This window comes from Hemiscyllium ocellatum, chromosome 10, assembly GCF_020745735.1.
Source record: "Hemiscyllium ocellatum isolate sHemOce1 chromosome 10, sHemOce1.pat.X.cur, whole genome shotgun sequence".
In the NCBI taxonomy this organism is placed as follows: domain Eukaryota; kingdom Metazoa; phylum Chordata; class Chondrichthyes; order Orectolobiformes; family Hemiscylliidae; genus Hemiscyllium; species Hemiscyllium ocellatum.
The window spans coordinates 20779262-20798093 of record NC_083410.1 but is presented as its reverse complement, the minus strand read 5'-3'; the positions used below and the strand labels follow the sequence as shown (position 1 = coordinate 20798093).

Below are 18832 nucleotides of genomic sequence, written 5' to 3'. Positions count from 1 at the left end.
TAGAGAGAGAAGGGAGTTGTAGCAAGGCTTCTCTATTTTTGAATTTCATTCCCTTTCAATAAATGACATCTTCTTTCTGAATAGTTTGCTTACCTGTATCCTATTTTGGGATTCATGTACCAGGGTACATAAATTGCCTCTGTATTTCAATCTCTCTTCATTTAAATTATAACCTCCTCTTGTATTCTTTCTGCCAAACTGGATGAGCCCAGATTTTCCCAATTATACTGGCAAATCTTTGCTTGGTAACTTAGCACATACATATCCCTTTACAGACTTCTTATGTCCCCTTCACAACTTATTCTCACATATCTTCGCATTGTCAGCAAATTTAGCAACCATGCATTTAGTCCGTTCATGCAAGTCATTTCCTGTAAATACATACAGATCGAGTCACGGAGTCTCTATTTCTTGTTACCTGACCAGTCCTCAAATGCCAGTAATGCTGGATTAGGCACCCCTTGTTCATGTAACTAGATGACCAAATCTGCATGTTAACCTGTTTGTCTCTCTGGAAACTGATGTAGCCTCCAGTCTGTCTGCAGACATGACCAAGATAGGGAACTTGTCATAGTGAGAAATTGTGAACTGTGTGACTGTTTCTGTTCTCAATCAGAAATGTTGCACTGTCACATAATTCAATTATGTTTGTTCACAGATAATTCAGTCATAATCTCATTGACTTTGAAACTCCAGTTGAATGTTAATAGATTCCCTCTTGTGATTGACAGGAAGATCACCCTTTTCCGAAAAAGATCACTGCTTGTATTGTGAAATCTGACACCATTTCTGATGATCAGTCTAGAAAGAGTGAGGATGTTTTTCTTTGCCCAAGACATAAATGTGAGGTGCTGCATTTTGGAAAGGCAAATCAGGGCAGACTTATACATTTGATGGTAAGGTCCTGAGGAGTGTTGCTGAGCACAGAGACTTTGGAGTGCAGGAGCTTGGAGAGAGCCAGGAATGCAGATGCTGGAAATCAGAGTCAATAGATGTGAAACTGGAAAAGCATAGCAGGTCAGACAGCATCTCAGGAGCAGAAGAGTCAACATTTTAGGCCAAAACCCTTCATCAGGACTGGGGAGGAGGAGGGAGCCCAGAAGTATATTCAGGGAAGGGCTTGGGATGACGATAGGTGGATGTAGGTGCAGGTTCATAGTTCCTTGAAAGTAGAGTTGTAGGTGGATAGGATAGTGAAGAAAGCGTTCGGTTTGCTTGCCTTTTTGGTCAGTGCATTGAGTATAGGAGGTCATGTTGCAGCTGTATAGGACATTGATTAGACCACTTTTGGATGCAAGTCCAGTCTCCCTGCTATAGGAAGGATGTTGTGAAACTTGAAAGGGCTCAGAAAAGATTTACAATGATGCTACCAGTGTTGGAGGATTTGAGCTATAGGGAGAGGCTGAATAAGCTGGGGCATTGGACGTTGAGGGGTGACCTTATAGAGGTTTATAAAATCATGAGGGGCATACATAGGGTGAATAGATAAAGTCTTTTCCCCAGGGTAGCAGAGTTGAAAACTAGAGAACATAGGTTTAGGGTCAGAGGGGAAAGATTTAAAAGAGACCTAAGAGGCAACATTTTTATGCAGAGGGTGGTGTGTGTATGGAATAAGCTACCAGAGGAAGGAAGCTAGTACAATTTCAACATTTAAAAGGCATCTGGATGGGTATATGAATAGGAAGGGTTCAGAGGGATATCGGCAAAATGTTGGCAAATGGGACTAGATTAATTTCGGATATTGGGCTGGCGTGGACGAGTTGGACTGAAGAATCTGTTTCCCGTGCTGTATATCTCTATGGCTTCCCGACCTTCCAGGTGACATTGCATAGCAAAGTCAGGGTCAATCAATCTCACAAGTGGATCCAAGGATTATGTGGATAATAATCCACATAATAATCCACATAGTAAATAATCAGTGGATTCTGATTATTTACTATTTATATCAATGAGCTGGGGGAGGGGGCAGAGTGTAATGTATTGAAATACACCGGTGATACAAAAATAGATGGGAGGACATCTTGTGATGAGGATTTGAGGAATCTACAAGGGGATATTAATGGATTGAATGAGTAGGCAAGAACCTGGCAGGTGGGAACGGTGAGGTTATGCGTTTTACTAGGAAAAATCAAAAGCTATTATTTAAATCGAGAAAAAAACTCCAAAACCTACAGTGCAGAGGAATCTGGGTGTGCTTGTAATTGACTCACAAGACATGTAATTAAGAAGGCAGTAGGATTTTAGCCTTTATTGCTGAGCGTTTGGAGATTAAAAATAGGAAGTCTTGTTATATTTGTACAGGGTGTTGTTGAAACTGTAACTGGAATATTGTGTCCAGTTTTGGTTCCTAATGTATATATTACTAATGGAGGAAGTTCAAAAATGATTTGCGAGGCTGTTACATAGGATGAAGGGGTTGACTTATCAAGAATGGCTAAACAGTATAGACTTTTGTTCATTAGTGCTTAGAAGCATGAGGGGTGATCTCATTGAAACAGTAAAAAATGAGGTCTGCAGATGCTGGAGATCACAGCTGCAAATGTGTTGCTGATCAAAGCACAGCAGGCCAGGCAGCATCTCAGGAATAGAGAATTCGACGTTTCGAGCATAAGCCCTTCATCAGGAAGCCCTTCCTGATGAAGGGCTTATGCTCGAAACGTCGAATTCTCTATTCCTGAGATGCTGCCTGGCCTGCTGTGCTTTGACCAGCAACACATTTGCAGCTCTCATTGAAACAGACAAGATTTGAGGTGAGGAAGTGAGGACTTCAGATGCTGGAGATCAGAGTCGAGAATGTGTTGCTGGAAAAGCACAGCAGGTCAGGCAGCATTCAAAGAGCAGGAGAATTGATGTTTTGGGCATTAGTCCTTCATCTGGAGTGAATGTGGTTCCTGATAACCATTCCTGATGAAGGACTTATGCCCAAAACATCAATTCGCCTGCTCCTAAGATTCTGAGGGGGCCTTGATGTTGAGAAGATGTTTCAATGAGTGGGAGTATCAAATACTAGGGGAAACAATTACAGAATAATGGGACGTTCGCTTAAACCTGAGATGTGAAGGAATTTTTTTCTCTTAGAAAGTAGCACACGTTGTTGACAATATTTATCCTTAAGCCAGTCTTTCGCTCAGCCCATAATGCATGTTACGAAAGAAAATGATAGCTAGTAGAGAGTAGGTGTGAGTCTGAAATTTAATCTTCAGGTTTAGATGAAACTGATAACACTGTCAGATTTTGCTCCTGTGGTTTATGAAGTAATCTGAATCCTGAAGGTAAATTGCAGCCTTATTTACTGAATCCCAATCATCCATGGCTCTATACTTATAGCTCTTTTCAACATCACAAGACAAAATATTCTTTAATGACTGTCACTACAAATCAGTGAGATAATGTATGTTGTCAGCTACTGCCAACCAAAACAGACCTTAAAAGTGGTGTGTAGAACTCGCACTCAAATGTAACATTATATATTTGTTTTTAAAAAGTGACAGTTGGCAAAGTGTAAGGTATGGAGTTGAAATCTAATCATGGGTTTGGCTTTTCGAATATGCTTAGTTTTCAATTTAGTTGCTTATGACTTCATCCGATTCTTTTCTTTCTATTGCAGCTTTACAATTCACTTCCAGCCATCCAAAACATTCTAGTTAACTCTTCAGTTCATGGAGGGTTTCAAGTAGACATCTGGATTGGGGAGTTTCATGAAAGGCCATTTGTATATTGGAATCTTTCCCATCCTTATCTCAGAAATGACACTTGCTTCAGTTTTCTATGATGAAGTAAATAAAATTGTCATCAGCTATTAGTGTATCATGAAGCCAGGAATTGGGAGCAGGATTTAGGAGTTCAACGCATTTGTTGACAGACCATCCACATATGGAACCCCATTTGGCTTATCAAGCCCACACTGTTTAACGTGCTTCACAGTAAGGGAGACCGATCAAGCAGGGAGGGAGATAGAGAGGAACTATTTCATTTGTATAGTCTCTCGTGGGGTATGGGCATTACTGGCTGGCCAGCATTTATTGCCCATCCCTAATTGCCATTGAGAAAGTGATGGTGAGTTGACTGCTCAGTCCACTGCAGTCCACATACTATTGGTAGATTCACAATGTTGTTAGGTCAGGAATTCCAGGAATTTGACCAGGGACAGTGTAGGAATGACGATATATTTCCAAGTCAGGAAGGTGAGTGGCTTGGAGGGGAACTTGCAGGTGGTTGTGTTCTCATGTATCTGCTATCCTAGATGGAAGTGGTTGTGGGTTTGGAAAGTGCGATCTAAGGATCTTTGGTGAATTTCTGCAGTGCATCTTGTGGATGGTACACATTGCTACTGCTGAGCATTGGTAGTGGAGATAATACATGTTGGTGGATGTGGTGCCGATCAAACAGGCTGCTTTGTCCTGGTTGGTATCAAGTTTCTTGAGTGTTGTTGGACCAGGCAAGTAAAGAGAATGCCATCGCATCCTGATTTGTGCCTTGTAGATGGTGAAGAGTCTTAGGGAAGTCACAAAGTGAGTTAATTGCTACTGAATTCCTAACCTCTGACTTGCTGCTGTAGCCACTGTATTTATATGGCAAGTCGAACTGAGTTTCTGGTCAACGGTCACCCCACATAATGGAGGATTCAGAGATGGTAATACCATTGAATGTCAAGGTGTGATGGTTAGATTGTCTCTAATTGGAGATGATCATTGCTTGGAATTTGTGTGCCATGAATATTACTTGCCATTCCTAATGAAGGGCTTTTGCCCGAAACATCGATTCTCCTGCTCCTCAGATGCTGCCTAACTTGCTGTGCTTTTTCAGCGCCACACTTTTGACTCTGATCTCCAGCATCTGTGGTCCTCACTTTCTCCTGAATGATGATCAGGCCTAAGTGGCTGTATGACCTACTCCTGCACTTTGTTCCTTTTGTATAGGGCATTTCCTAAGTATCTTTTACCTCAGTTCCCACCTTAAGTCCTGAATAGACTCATTGAATGAACCCACAACTCTCTGGGACAATGTTCCAAACATTCACAACCCTCTGAGTGAAGACATTTATTCACATCACAAACCTGAACAATTGACGCCTCATGCTGAGACCAAGAGCCCTAGATCCAGGCTGTCCATCCAATGGAAACAGCCTCTTAGCACCTACTCAGTCAAGCTGTTATATATGTTTCAGTTGAGTCACCTTTCATCTTCTAAGTATTACCCAGCTTGTCCTGCGAAATTCTCATCCATCTTGTTGATTCCAGACTGGATTATTCCAGTGTTATCCTGACTAACTTTCCATTTTTCACCATCTCTAAATGCTCTCATTAAAATTCTGATTCTGCATTCTAATTGGCACAAAGGTCTGTTCAATCATTGGCCTCCCTTGATCCCTGGGCTGCTCCCAGTCCAGAAACACGTGATTTTTAAAATTCTCCTTGTCTTCAGATCCCACTGTGGGCATCTCTCATCTCTGTATGCCCTCCAGTCCTACATCCCTCCTAAGTTTTTAACCTTCCTCCAATTCTGAGCTCTTGAGCATCCCTGATTTTAATGGCAGCACCATCGGTGGTTGTGCCTTCAACTGCCTAACTTTGAAGTCTGAAAGTTCTGTCCCGAAAACACACCCACTTCCTCACCCTTCCCTCCTCCTTTTAAGATGTTCCTTAAAACTACCTCTTTGACCACGCTTTCCTTCACTTGTCCTAATATGTGCCCTGGAGTCAGGTTTTGTGTGCTGACCTTCAGGAGTTTTCTGCTACATTGAAGAGATGTTGTAGATGTGTGTGTTGCTATTGCTGTCATGATGCCAGTGTCGGACTGGGGTATACAAAGTTAAAAATCACACAACACTAGGTTATAGTCCAATAAGTTTATTTGGAAGCACTAGCTTTCAGAGTGCTGCTCCTTCACCAAATGGTTGTCACGACCACCTGATGAAAGAGCGTCGCTCCGAAAGCTAGTGCTTCCAATTAAATCTGTTGGACTATAACCGGGTGCTGTGTGATCTTTAACTTTGCTCTTGCTGTAAGTTATATACTCAGATTTCCACCTGGGCTCTGCTGTTTATTGCACTTTGGCGTAAACTCTCCACCAAAGTATCTCTGGACCTTGACATCAATTGTCTTGTTTGTGAGAAGACTCGGGCTTTCAGCGTCTGCTCCGCCTTCACTGTTCATTAGTTTGGAATGCACAGTGCACCAAGATCCCTTTGTTGTGCCTTGTTCCATACTGTCCCTTGCCCGCCCTCTTTAATGCGTGCTTGCTGCAAAATGAATGCTGGGTGGGTGGGTGGGTGGGGAGTAAAGTGACAGACACTCAAACACACTTGGAAAGAAATGAAGGGATGGTTATGGAAAACAAGAAGCCCTAACTGTTCATGTGTGGAACAACTCGGGAAGACTAGCTAACTCTGTAAGGACTGATGAACACTCTCTTTGTGGTGTACTGATTCTTGGCTGCTCCTCTGCTGACAATTGGTTCAATCCGGTGAAGAAGCTGAGCAGTTCAGGAGTGGGTCTCAAACATCTACCATGCCATCACCTGTTTCCCAGGAGTGCCTGAGATGTTTACGGAGCTTCGGGTGCCAAAGATATTCGTTTCAATGTAGTGGGGCGTTTTGGGGGCAGTCAAACATTGCCATGGAGAATTCCATCTTCAGTTTGTTCCACAGTAAAAGTTGAGCCGTTTCCTTCCATGGCCTCTCCCCATGCTTGTCCCCTTCCCGAAGCTGATCCTGCCGCTTGCTTCCCTTCTCCTCCCTCTGTGCTGCCTTGAACTGAGGCTCCATGGTTAGAATGTCAGCAGGTTTCCCAATCGTCTCCCTCTCTGAGTCCTCAATCCCACCTGGAGTGGGTTTGAGTTGGTACCTTGGACTCAGGTGAAGGTCTAAATCCATTGTTCCAAGTTTCCATGTGGACGGAGTCAGTTGAATAATCATAGAATCCCTTACAGTTTGGAGGCAGGCTATTTGGCTCATCGAGTCCTCACCACCCCACCCAGACCCAGAACCCTTAGAGAGAAACTTTTTAAATGTCATTATACATCAGTGGCAGTGAGTGGAAGGAAATAACACAAGATTTGCATTTGTAGAGCTCCCTCAGGATGTTACAAAGCACTTTGTAGGATATACACAAAGTATGTTCAGTGTAGAGGCTATTGTAATGTAGGACATAAGGAGCCACTATATACACAACAAGCTCCCAATGATATAACAGAATGATGTTAATGATCAGACCAGCTGTCTAAGTCATGTTGATTTAGGGGATGTCATATGCCTGCATTTCTGTCAGTTAACCCTTCTTCTTGTTTAAAATGGTCTAATATCAGGGCACATTACAAAGCTGAGCTCACATGCTGTGTGGTTTGAGTGACAGCTGCAAATTCAGTCCTGACATTTCTCAGCAGTCAGTGGCAATGTAAACTTACAGGTATCAGTAACGTTTCTAAAATCACTGCCGGTGTTCACCCCAAGTCCCATTTGCTCTCTGTATCCTGCGTGTTGCTGTGCGCGTCATTTGGGCATATCCTGTTCTGTCTATCATGTGTGTTACTCTGTGTCCTGCTCAGTTTCCTGTGTATTACTCTGTGTCCTGCATATCTGGTGTATTACAGTGTGTGTTGTGCGTTGCTTTCCATGCCCTGCATGTTGCTGTCTGGGTCCTGCATGTTACTCTGTGTGTGCTCTGCATGTTACTCTGTGTCCGGCGTATTGCTCTGTGCCCCCTGCATGTTATTCTGTGTCCTGCATGATAGTCTGTATTCTGCGTGTTGTTTTGTGTGCGCCCTGCGTGTTATTCTGTGCCCTGTGTATCACTCTGTGTGTGCCCTCCGTGTTGCTCTGCATGTGCCCTGTCTGTTGCTTTGTGTGCGCCCTGCATGTTACCCTGTGCCCTGTGTGTTGCTCTGCGTGTGCTCTGCATGTTACTCTGTGCCCTGCCTGTTGCTCTGTGTATGTCCTGCGTGTTGCTCTGTGTGTGCCCTACGTGTTACTTTGTGCTCTGCGTGTTGCTCTGTGTCCTGTGTGTTACTCTGCGTCCTGCATGTTGCTCTATGTGTGCCCTGTGTGTCACTCTATGTCCTGCATGTCGCTGTGTGTGCTGTGTGTTACTTTGTGTCTGTGTGTCACTCTGTGTGTGCCCTGCATGTTACTCCATGTTCAAGCTTCCCAGGTTAGTGGAATAATGTGTGGGTTTTGCACTGACTGTGTGCAGCTGAGACAGGTATACTGCTGGTTTGCCTCTCTCCACACAGTGTGGGTCTACCTTATACACTCAGCTACTTGTGTGGTGAATTTGCTGATGCATCTACCTTCTGTCAGGCACACAGGCTTTGAAAGAACACACTTGCATTTATATAGTGCAGTTCACATCCTCCAGATACCCCAATGCACTTCACAGCCAAAGAAATACATTTGAGGTGCAGTCACTGTTCTGAAAGGGAATTATTGGTGTAGCAAATGGCACCTGGAGCAATGAGGTATATGACGACATAATCTGTTTTAGGTGCATTGTTTAAATAATACTTCGGGGATTCCCCAGCTCTTCCTTGAATGGTCCTGTGGGATGTTTTACATTAGTCTGAAAAAGCCTTTAATGTTACAATGAACACCAGCAGCAGCTCCAACAAAGCAAGGCTCCCCCAGCCAGACACCAAACTGCCAGCTTTTGCTATGTGCCCAAGTTTCAGGACAGGGTCATGACCCTGCATTTATGCGAGTCACAGGACAGCTCTGGCACTAAACCACTTGTACATCAGTTGCAAGGTATTAAACCCCATGCACTAATTTCCAACCTGCTCAAGCAGCACGATGCAATCAGACTAATCTACTTTGCTGAAAATTTACTGTGTTCCCTTAGAACTCTCGTCGCTAATCTTCCAACTTTGCCCTCTCGGGCTCACAGTTGAAAATGTGAATGTACTCTGTGTGTGTCTGTGGTTTTTCTGTCCATTCAAGGCTGATGGTGAGGAAGTGGTTGGCTGCACTTTCAAGTTTCTGATCTGGGCCTGCAGATAACTGTAGGTTGTGAAAATTCTGAGAGTTGCCCCTATACCTTCCCCTTGTGTCTGAGCTTCTGTCTTTCTGAAACAGACAGAGCGCAATCCCTCTCCCGTTGAGGTCATGATGCATGCTGTGTGGCCTTTCAATCAGGAGATCCAGGTTTTATGAGTGTCACCTCAGGATTTACTGGTCAAAGAAAGTACTGGGCCACTTTCCGACTGTTGGTTTCAATGTGAGTTGATGACATGGCCAAACAGTTTGAGATAGCCGTTCCAATATCTGGCAGGTGAGAGAATGGGAGAGATTCCTGGTCAGCCACATGTTAGAAAGATCATTGTTGCCCATCGCCCCAGATATGCGTGTTTGAAGTGAATGTCACCATAGCAACTCAGACTCCCTGAGTGAACTGTACAATCACAACTGATGCTACAGCAAGGTTGTCAAATTACTTCTGAGGAACATGATTATCTGACAGCTTTCCTTGTACAATGACACAGAGAGGGTGCCACACTGGTAGCGGTCTGTTTATAATTCCACCCTGCTCCCAGTGATGGCTCAATCTTCAATCTCCTGTCTCTCAGCACTCCCCCCTCCCCCAGCCTCTCCTCACTTCTGTACTGCTGCATCCCACTGTGATTTGCTGCTTGCCAGATTTTCCAGCTAAGTTTTGTTATTTAGCTGTAAACGTGTGTCATACTGAGCCACAGATAATCCACTGGTAAGGCATTCAAACTCCCCAGTCTGTCATGTGCATCTTCTTACACGGTTTTCCTCAGAAACTGTGCTGTCTGATTTGCAACAAAACATTCACTCACAGTCTTGAACTGACAGGAAACCACACACAGATTACATTCCGAGGAAAGGTCACTGAACCCAAAACATTAACTCTGCTTTCTCTCCACAGATGCTGCCAGAGCTTTTCCAGCAATTTCTGTTTTTGTTTCTGATTTCCAGCATCTGCAGTCTTTTCGGTGTTTATTCAGTTAAATGTGGATTCTCTCGCTTTCATCACATGCATACACCACGCGCACACACTCACAAACACACACATACTGACACACACACCCATACACACACGGACACACACACACACACACACAGACCATGCACCCACACATCACACACACAAAGACACAGACACACATGCACACTTCTTAGACCCCTGGTTAATGGCCTGTCCTTCTGAATTGGGTTCTCTGAATGATCCAGAGAAATGGAAGCACAGGATAGTGTGGAAATGCATCAAAGTGCATCATAGAACTGGATGTTGCTGTCTGCTGACTCCCCAGGGATAAAGTCACCGAGGGGATAAAGCTGTTCGCTCCCATTTGGCCGAAAAAGTCCTGAACACAAGTGTGAATTTGGCAATGTTAATCATAAAAAAATGCAAGAGAAAGGAGTGAAATAGTTTGCACGTGAAATCAGGTTGAATCATGCATCGTTTTAAAATGAGCACAAGGCGCAGTTTTGCCCTTTCTTGGAAATCCTGTCTTCGGACCATCTTGAAGTGAGTTACTCAGCTCCGAATTTGCCGGTGAGCGCGTGTTTTTTTGTTTTTTGTTGTTGTTGTTTGGGTTTTGGTTGTTATTTTGTCTTCTGTGTCGCGGGATGTTGGTGGCTTCGGTCTGAGAGTCCAGTGCGAGGAGCTGGGGCAAGAGGCCGTGCCAACATTTGGCGGAGGAATCGGCCAAGCAGCAGCGTCAGGGAGTTTGATAACACTGCAGCCGAGTGCCAGATATTTGAAACAGATGTTTTCAGACATGCGGCATGCCTAAAACATTTCCAGCGGTGAGCTGCAAATGACTCAATGTCGACCAAACCGAAGCAGTTGAAATATGCGGGTGAAAGCAAGTGTTTGCTCTGTGTTAAGTGCACAGCCTGACTTTTCAAGCCGCCTCTCGCCTGTCATGCCCTTTATCTGAGTCAAAATAAAGCTCAGCTCTATAATTCCTAATCCTGTCGTGCTACGTTAACTTCAAAAAGTTGCATCCCCGGAGCGCTCTCTCTCTCTGCCGGACTTGCCTCTCCCGGTTCAGAAAGGTGTCTGGACAGTGGAAAGGTTTTACAAGCCTTCTCCCCCTTCCTCTCCAAATCCTCCCACTCTTCCCCCACCTCCCCGAAAAAGACACCTCTTCCCACCCTCCTCTCCCTTGCCCTTCATCAGGCGAAACCGATGGATATCAAGTTGATCTCTCTGTTTTTCTCCTTCATTGTGCCCTCGCTCTCAGTCGGAAACCACACCGGCCGCATCAAGGTGGTCTTCACCCCCACCATCTGCAAAGTGACCTGCATCAAAGGCAAGTGCCATAACAGCTGCCAACAGGGCAACACCACCACCCTCATCAGCGAGAACGGGCATGCTGCTGACACTCTGACAGCGCAGAACTTCCGTGTGGGTGAGTAACATATGGGGCTTTTTCTCTCTCTCTCAATGATCTGCATGAATACCAGGACAGTCAGGAGGGGGACATTGGGTTTGGACTTTGGTCCTGAAATCAGGGGCTGTAGTCAATGCAGGAACACTGCATCCAGAGATGGATCCAAAAGTTAATGGGAGCTCAGATTTAACTTTTCACTGTTAATAGCAGTTCACCAACACTGTGACTTTGTCTCCATGTTACCAGAGCAGTCTCAAGTTCTCCCTGATCAAAGTGTTTGGCATTTCCTCATCAGCTTGTTTTAAATTACTGTCCCTGCAGTTTGGTTCCTCTGTAAAGCATTTTCTCTTTTTCCCTGTGAGTTCGGTGTTTGAATGCTTGGTGCAGCTGTTTTGTGAATTTTAATTGTCCCCAAACCGCCCTCATCCGAAGTAACTGCAGCTGAAGGCACTTGACACCCAGATTGTCAGTAAAAATGCTACTCGCTGGTGAATGATCAGAGACTATGGAAAGACTCCATCAGCTTCTCAGTCTTTCAAACATTTTAATGAAAGTTTGTCCAAAGACTGAATTAACTACTGAACAAGTATTCCCTGTAAGCAAAGGTGTCCATTAGAAATGTTCATTTTCATGGGGATTTGCTGTGTTCTGATCATAACCTGGGTTGCTTGTTTTTCAATATTGTTTTTAGCTGAAGTTGTTGCACACTCATTGTTAAATGGTAGGTTGCAAAGGGTTTATAACATCCTGAGTATTGAGAGAATACCTAATCAACTCTGTCTGATTTCATAGAACATAGAAAAATACAGCGCAGTACATGCCCTTTGGCCCTCGATGTTGCGCCGATCCAAGCCCAACCTAACCTACACTAGCCCACTATCCTCCATATGCCTATCCAATGCCCGTTTAAATGCCCATAAAGAGGGAGAGTCCATCACTGCTACTGGCAGGGCATTCCATGAAGTCACGACTCGCAGAGTAAAGAATCTACCCCTAACATCTGTCCTATACCTACCACCCCTTAATTTAAAGCTATGCCCCCTCGTAATAGCTGACTCCATACGTGGAAAAATTTCCATTTATATATTTTTATCAACCTGTAAGGACACATTTCCACGGCAGGTGGGATTGGATAAGGACCTTCCAATAGAATTTTAAAATGGAAGGCAGGAGGTTTGGAGGAAAAATGTTTTCATCCAAAGGCTGGTGGGGGTCTGAATGCACTGCCTGGGAGGGGAGAAACCCTCACAACCTTTCAAAAAGCATTTGGATCAACATCTGTAAGTCTCAGAACATTCGAGGCTGTGGTTCTTGTGCAGGAAAGTGGGACTAGTATGGGGTAGTAGTGCCTTATGGCAGTCCATACCTGATGGGCCCCTCCTGTACTGTGTGATTGTACGATTCTATGAATCCATGGGCTGCTAACGTAGTGTCACAAGAGCCTTTCTGATGTCATTAATTGCCACCTATTTAAAGGATATTTGTAGTAGGTGGGTAGTGCAATAGTACATGTAAATGTCATTGCTGTTACTTCAGCCCCTTGTCTCAGATTTTCTCCTGAAGGTTTTAACGTTACCCAGGCACCACAGCAGGGTAATTTGGAGTTCTCGTGCTGGTCAGCTGTTTGGTACAGTCTGGTAGAGACTCCCGTGAAGGTTTTTGTAGGTTTTTAATACTTGGAAGTACTTGACATTATCCTGAGGTTACTTTGCACCTCCAACTCAACATTTTTCTAAATGGGACTATTAAATCAACCTCTGTTTGTCTGGAGTGAAGGTGCAGAGGGGAAGGCTTTTCTTGGCTTCACCCCTTGTCTGTCCTGTTTTCTGAAGTGCCTTTTTACAGAGTTCCACAAAGAAGCCTTTACCTGTCATTATAGAATGGTAGAGCAGAGAAAGAGGCCATCCTGCCCATTGCTCCCGTGCTGGGTCATTGAAAGAGCTGTCTGATTGGTCCCACTGCTCTGTCCTTTCCCTATAACCCTGCCAATCGTGACATCATTTTTAATTATTTTATTTTATGTTTCGTGTGCTTCCACTTTCCAAGTCAGAGCAACTTGTTGTGTTAAAATAAAAGTCCTCATCTCACTCCTGCTTCCTTGGCCAGTTACCATACGGCTGGTTACTGATTTTCTTGCGTCGGACACAGTTTACTCTGTACTCCACAAAAAAATCATTCAAGGTGTTGAACACCCAGTTAAATCTTGTCTTAATCATCGTTACTGTCAGAGGAACAAGCCCAGTTCCTCCTCAGCACTGAAGTCCAATATATTCTTGGTAGCAGTTGAGTAAATCTCTGCATCGTCTAGGGCTTTGGCCAAAAGCACTGTGACCGGAATTGGACATGGTACTCAACAGCTGGGGCTTTAGCTGATGTAAAGCAGTTGGCAAAAACATCAGAAGCTGCATGAGGATAAAATAACATTTGATGGAGTGGGCTGTATTGACCTGAAATGCACTGAAAGTGCAGTGGAAGCAGATTGAATAATAATTTTCAAAGGGCAATTGATCAAACACTTAAAAAGGTAAAAGCATGAGACTAATGGATAGCTCAAATGACTGTTTTTGTATAATTCTGTGATTGATAAAGTAACAGGTCTGGGCAAATATCCTGGATGAAATATAATGTTGTTTTGTATCCATATGTCCCAATAATATCCATATTATTACATACTACAGTGTGTTATCTCGAGATGTAGTTTGTTGCTGTTCATGTTAAGGAGGACTGGGTTACGGAGGGGTCAAAAAAAAGGAAGCTCCTAAACAATTGCCTGTGCCAGTTTGCTTCCATGTTTTGACCCCCTTGGGTGGCTCCAGCGCTGCCTGTGTGTTACTCATCCTCTCATTACTCCAGTATCTTTCCCTGAGTGAATTTGTAGCTGCTCTGAAATTGGGAGCCAAAAAACTAAATAGTGCGAGAAACCTTGAAAAATAAACACCTCGGCACATGTGAGAGCCTGTAAGAAATGAGAACCGTGTCTGTGTCAGGGGTGAGCGGCATTGTTGTTATAATATGGACAGAAAATAGACAGAAAGGGAAAGACAACTGAAATGAATGTTCCCCTTGTTAACAGTTGACTGAAGGGAAATGTAACTTTGGAGGTTTTCAGGTGATATAAGTGTACAGACCCCGCACAGCAGGCACCGCACCTGTCTACAGAATTCCGATCGACAGCAGACATTGCTGGTGGGATCAGTCACCTCTTTATGAGTTAGCATCACCTTCAACATTAAAACATCAGCTCAAGCCAGTCTGGGGCCTGGCCTTCAGCCAACCAGCACCAAGGAACACAGTGCAGCGTTCACTGTGTAAAGATGTACCCCGGGGATTGCATCCATGGGAATGACTGGCTCAGTCTCCTGAACTGTTCCGTTCATCCCAAAGGACTCTCACTCCCAGTGCACCCATTTTGCATGTGGAAAACAGAAGGGGGAAAGGATTAAGTATGGCTGTTGCACACGCATGCTTGAGCTGGAGGTGCACCCATGACAATGTGGGTGGACAGTGGAATGCAGGGTGTGTGGTGTATGTGAGGCACACAGGGTGTGGAATGGGTAGTGTTGGATGGGTTGACTTTGGAGCAGGCAGGGCGTGAAGCATTCTATTGACTCCTCTATTGTCCACCTCTGTCGGAAGTGAAAATGGCTTCTCCTACATCTTCCTCTGGCCAGTTAGTACCAGATTGTGGATAGTTTGTGAGATCCATTCATCTATTCTAGGATTCTACTGGCGTTTAGAAAGAGAGGTGATTTTATCAAACATGTAAGATTCTGAGGTGACTTCTCAGGATGGGCGCTGAGAGGGTGATGGTTCAGCTTGTGGGAAAGTCTAGAATTAAGTGCTTAAGACTGAAATGAGTAGGGTTTTGTTTTTTTTTCTCAGTGGGCTATTTGTCATTCAAATTCTCTTCCTTCGACACAGGCTGCGACATTGATTCTATTGAGAGATTTTTTATCAACAAGAGAGTTAAGTGCTCTGCAAATAGACAGGAAAGTGGAGTTGATGCCACAATCAGATGAGCCATGATCTTAATGAATGGGACAGCAGGCCCAAGGGGGTGAATGGCCTGATTCAGTTCTTATTTCTTTTGTGAATAAAGCTCTTAAGAATCTTTAGTTGTCAGAGAATTGTCTCTCACCTTATGGGCTGGCAGTTAACCTCTAGAGATAAAGCACATTTGTGGTCTAAAAGTTAAAAAAAAAGCTGGACATTTTTACTGTGCTATTAAGATGACAACAAAACCATTTCCAAAAACAATTGGAAGAAATATCAATAAAATACTGTTTTAAAAAAAAATGTTCAGACGATGTGCATGTTGCTGGCTTGGCCAGTATTTATTGGCCAGACTTAATTGAATTGAACCGTATTGCTGTAGTGTCTCGGGACATGTAGGCCAGACCGGGTAAAGATGGTAGATTTCCTTTCCCGGAAGTACATTAGTGAACCTGATGGGTTCTGTTATGCCAGATTTTAATTTCAGATTTGAGTTCAAATTTTGCTGTCTGCCACAGCAGAGGGGAAACCCATGTCCTCACAATATTAGCCTGGGGTTCTGGGTTGCTAGGTCAGCGACTTTACCATAACACCACTGCTCGCGCCCCCCCCCCCCCCCCCCCACCATCCCTTGTCTTTTATCCAAGGATATAATTATTTATGTATATCATAGGATATAGAGAATATGTCTCTGAGGATAGAAGCGATTTAGTCCAAAGGGTGAATGAGTGAATTCCATTCTTATCAATGAGTTGGATTATGTTCCATCTCTGAATGACTTGTGCTCCATTTTCTGAAAAGTGGTCATAGTTAAGTGAGCAAGTGACGGTGGTGTGATTAATGATGGACATGATCCAAGTACACGATCCCTCAACCAAAAGCACCCTTTCTCCTTTCATAAGGTGCAGCAAAGTAAGAAGAATTTATCCACTGTTAAATATTTGAGCTAAAAACCTGATTGATATCTAATGCATTGGAATGGTGCCTCACTGTAAGGTACACTCTGCTGACAAGATTTTCAGTGGGACTTATTAAATACTGAGACATAAATTGCATGAGAGATCAATAGGAAGTAGGGGTGGGGCTGGGGGCGATGTAGCTGGGATGGCGATAGGTGGATGTGGGGGGTGGGGCGTAACTATGATAGGTGGGTGGGGAGGATGGAGCAGATAAGTGGGAAGGAAGATTGATGGGTGGGACGGGTCAATTGGGAGGGATCAAGTTGCAGGGCTGCATCAGGGATGAGGTGGGGGAGGGGAGATTTGGAAACTGATGTTGATGCCGTATGGTTGTAGAGTCCTGAGGGGGAAGATGAGACATTCTTCCTCCAGTTAGCGAATGGCTTGGACCTGGCGGTGAAGAAGGCCCAGGGTTTGCATGTTCTTAGGGGAGTGGGAGGGGAATTGAGATACAGCAGCCACCAGGGAGAACCCCCGAGGGACTTCAAGACTTTTACTCATGCTTTATGAATGTTTCAAACCTCTTCCCCTGTTGTATTACATCCTGACACAGACATGATGGGATGAATGGCCTCCTTCTGCATCATAATTATTTTGCGAAGCAGGGATAAGGTGGGATATTACTTTCCTTTTTTACATCACAGCCATTGCAATGGTATGAGCTCTTCCTAGTCAGCAGAGGGAGTGGCTTCTGTTAAATTCTTTACTGAATGACATCGGCGATGTGTTAATGTACGTGGTTCTATTTCACAGGACGGATTAATAGCCTCGGGTTTTTGTGGCAGAGTGTAGTGTCCATGACTCTGAGACAACAGGTCCGGGTTCAAGTCCCACTGGAGGTGGTGTCATAGCCACAGATTAATTAAAATGAAGCAGAATGGATCTGCCAATTTGTTTTCTCTCCTCGTCTATTGAGTATTTTTCTCTCACAGCACACTTGCAATAGTGAAATGATATTTGGAGAGAAGCAAACCTGCACTTTTCGCATTCTTCAAATATCTTAAAGTGTTTTCAAGCTTGTGAATTATTTCAGGAATGCATTGCCTCAGAAGGAGTGGAGAAATGATTGACTAATCTGTTTTCGGGTGAGGGACAGGGCATTTGTGAGGGGAGATTTGAGGCCAGAACATTGTGGGCAGTCCCCTTTTTCTTTTGCCGACTGTTTTGGGGTCTACTGTGTCCACCTTAAGATGCAGACTGGGCCTCAGTTCAGGAATTCATTTGAAAGCCGGCAGCTGCAATAACATGGGACATGTGCAGTTCTAATGTGTTTGTGTCAGTATCAACGCTGTGGTCAGGGCTTAACCCTCATGACCTTCTGACTCCAAGGCGAGAGCGCGTGAGCCAAGCCAAAGCTATGCTTTGACATTGGTTCTCCTTTTCTTGTTGATGCCTGACTAAATGTGGTACAGTGGTTAGCACTGCTGCCTCACAGCGCCAGGGACCTGGGTTCAATTCCCACCTCAGGCGACTGACTGTGTGGAGTTTGCACGTTCTCCCCGTGTCTGCGTGGGTTTCCTCCGGGTGCTCCGGTTTCCTCCCACAGTCCAAAGATGTGCGGGTCAGGTGAATTGGCCATGCTAAATTGCCCGTAGTGTTAGGTAAGGGGTAAATGTAGGGGTATGGGTGGGTGGCGGGTCGGTGTGGACTTGTTGGGCCGAAGGGCCTGTTTCCACACTGTAAGTAATCTAATCTAATCTAAATGTGATATGTGCATCAGTCACCTGGCAGGAGCCTTGTCGATACGGAGCAATGGAGGAAAAACCCTATCGATACTTGACGAGGGACCTTCAGTGGGGATGAGGTGCGGAAGACCCGTGAGACCACAAGTTTTGTTTGAGAAAAGCCGAATTGACGTTGGGGTATGAAATAATGTCAGTGCCCATTCAAGCATGCAGGTACAGCAGGTAGTGAAGAAGGCTAATAGCATGCTGGCCTTCATAACAAGAGGGATTGAGTATAGAAGCAAAGAGGTGCTTCTGCAGCTGTACAGGGCCCTGGTGCGATCACACCTGGAGTACTGTGTGCAGTTCTGGTCGCCAAATTTGAGGAAAGACATTCTGGCTATTGAGGGAGTGCAGCGTAGGTTCACGAGGTCAATTCCTGGAATGGAGGGATTACCTTACACTGAAAGACTGAAGCTACTGGGCTTGTATACCCTTGAGTTTAGAAGACTGAGAGGGGATCTGATTGAGACGTATAAGATTATGAAAGGATTGGACACTCTGGCAGCAGGAAACATGTTTCCACTGATGGGTGGGTGCCGAACCAGAGGACACAGCTTAAAAATACGGGGTAGACCATTTAGGACAGAGATGAGGAGAAACTTCTTCACCCAGAGAGTGGTGGCTGTGTGGAATGCTCTGCCCCAGAGGACAGTGGAGGCCCAGTCTCTGGATTCATTTAGGAAAGAGTTGGATAGAGCTCTCAAAGATAGTGGAATCAAGGGTTATGGAGATAAGGCAGGAAGCGGATACTGATTAGGAATGATCAGCCATGATCATATTGAATGGCGGTGCAGGCTC

General features: G+C 44.5%; 1 protein-coding gene across 5 annotated transcripts in view; it reads left to right on the top strand.

The window, feature by feature from the left end:
- ltbp1 (latent transforming growth factor beta binding protein 1) overlaps positions 1-18832 on the top strand; it is a 371964-nt gene that overhangs the window by 80222 nt on the left and 272910 nt on the right. For all 5 annotated transcript variants that reach the window (XM_060831324.1, XM_060831322.1, XM_060831326.1 and 2 more), the window contains exon 5: positions 11206-11373. In XM_060831324.1, coding sequence (XP_060687307.1) covers positions 11206-11373 — 168 coding nt within the window. The remainder of the gene's footprint in view (positions 1-11205; positions 11374-18832) is intronic.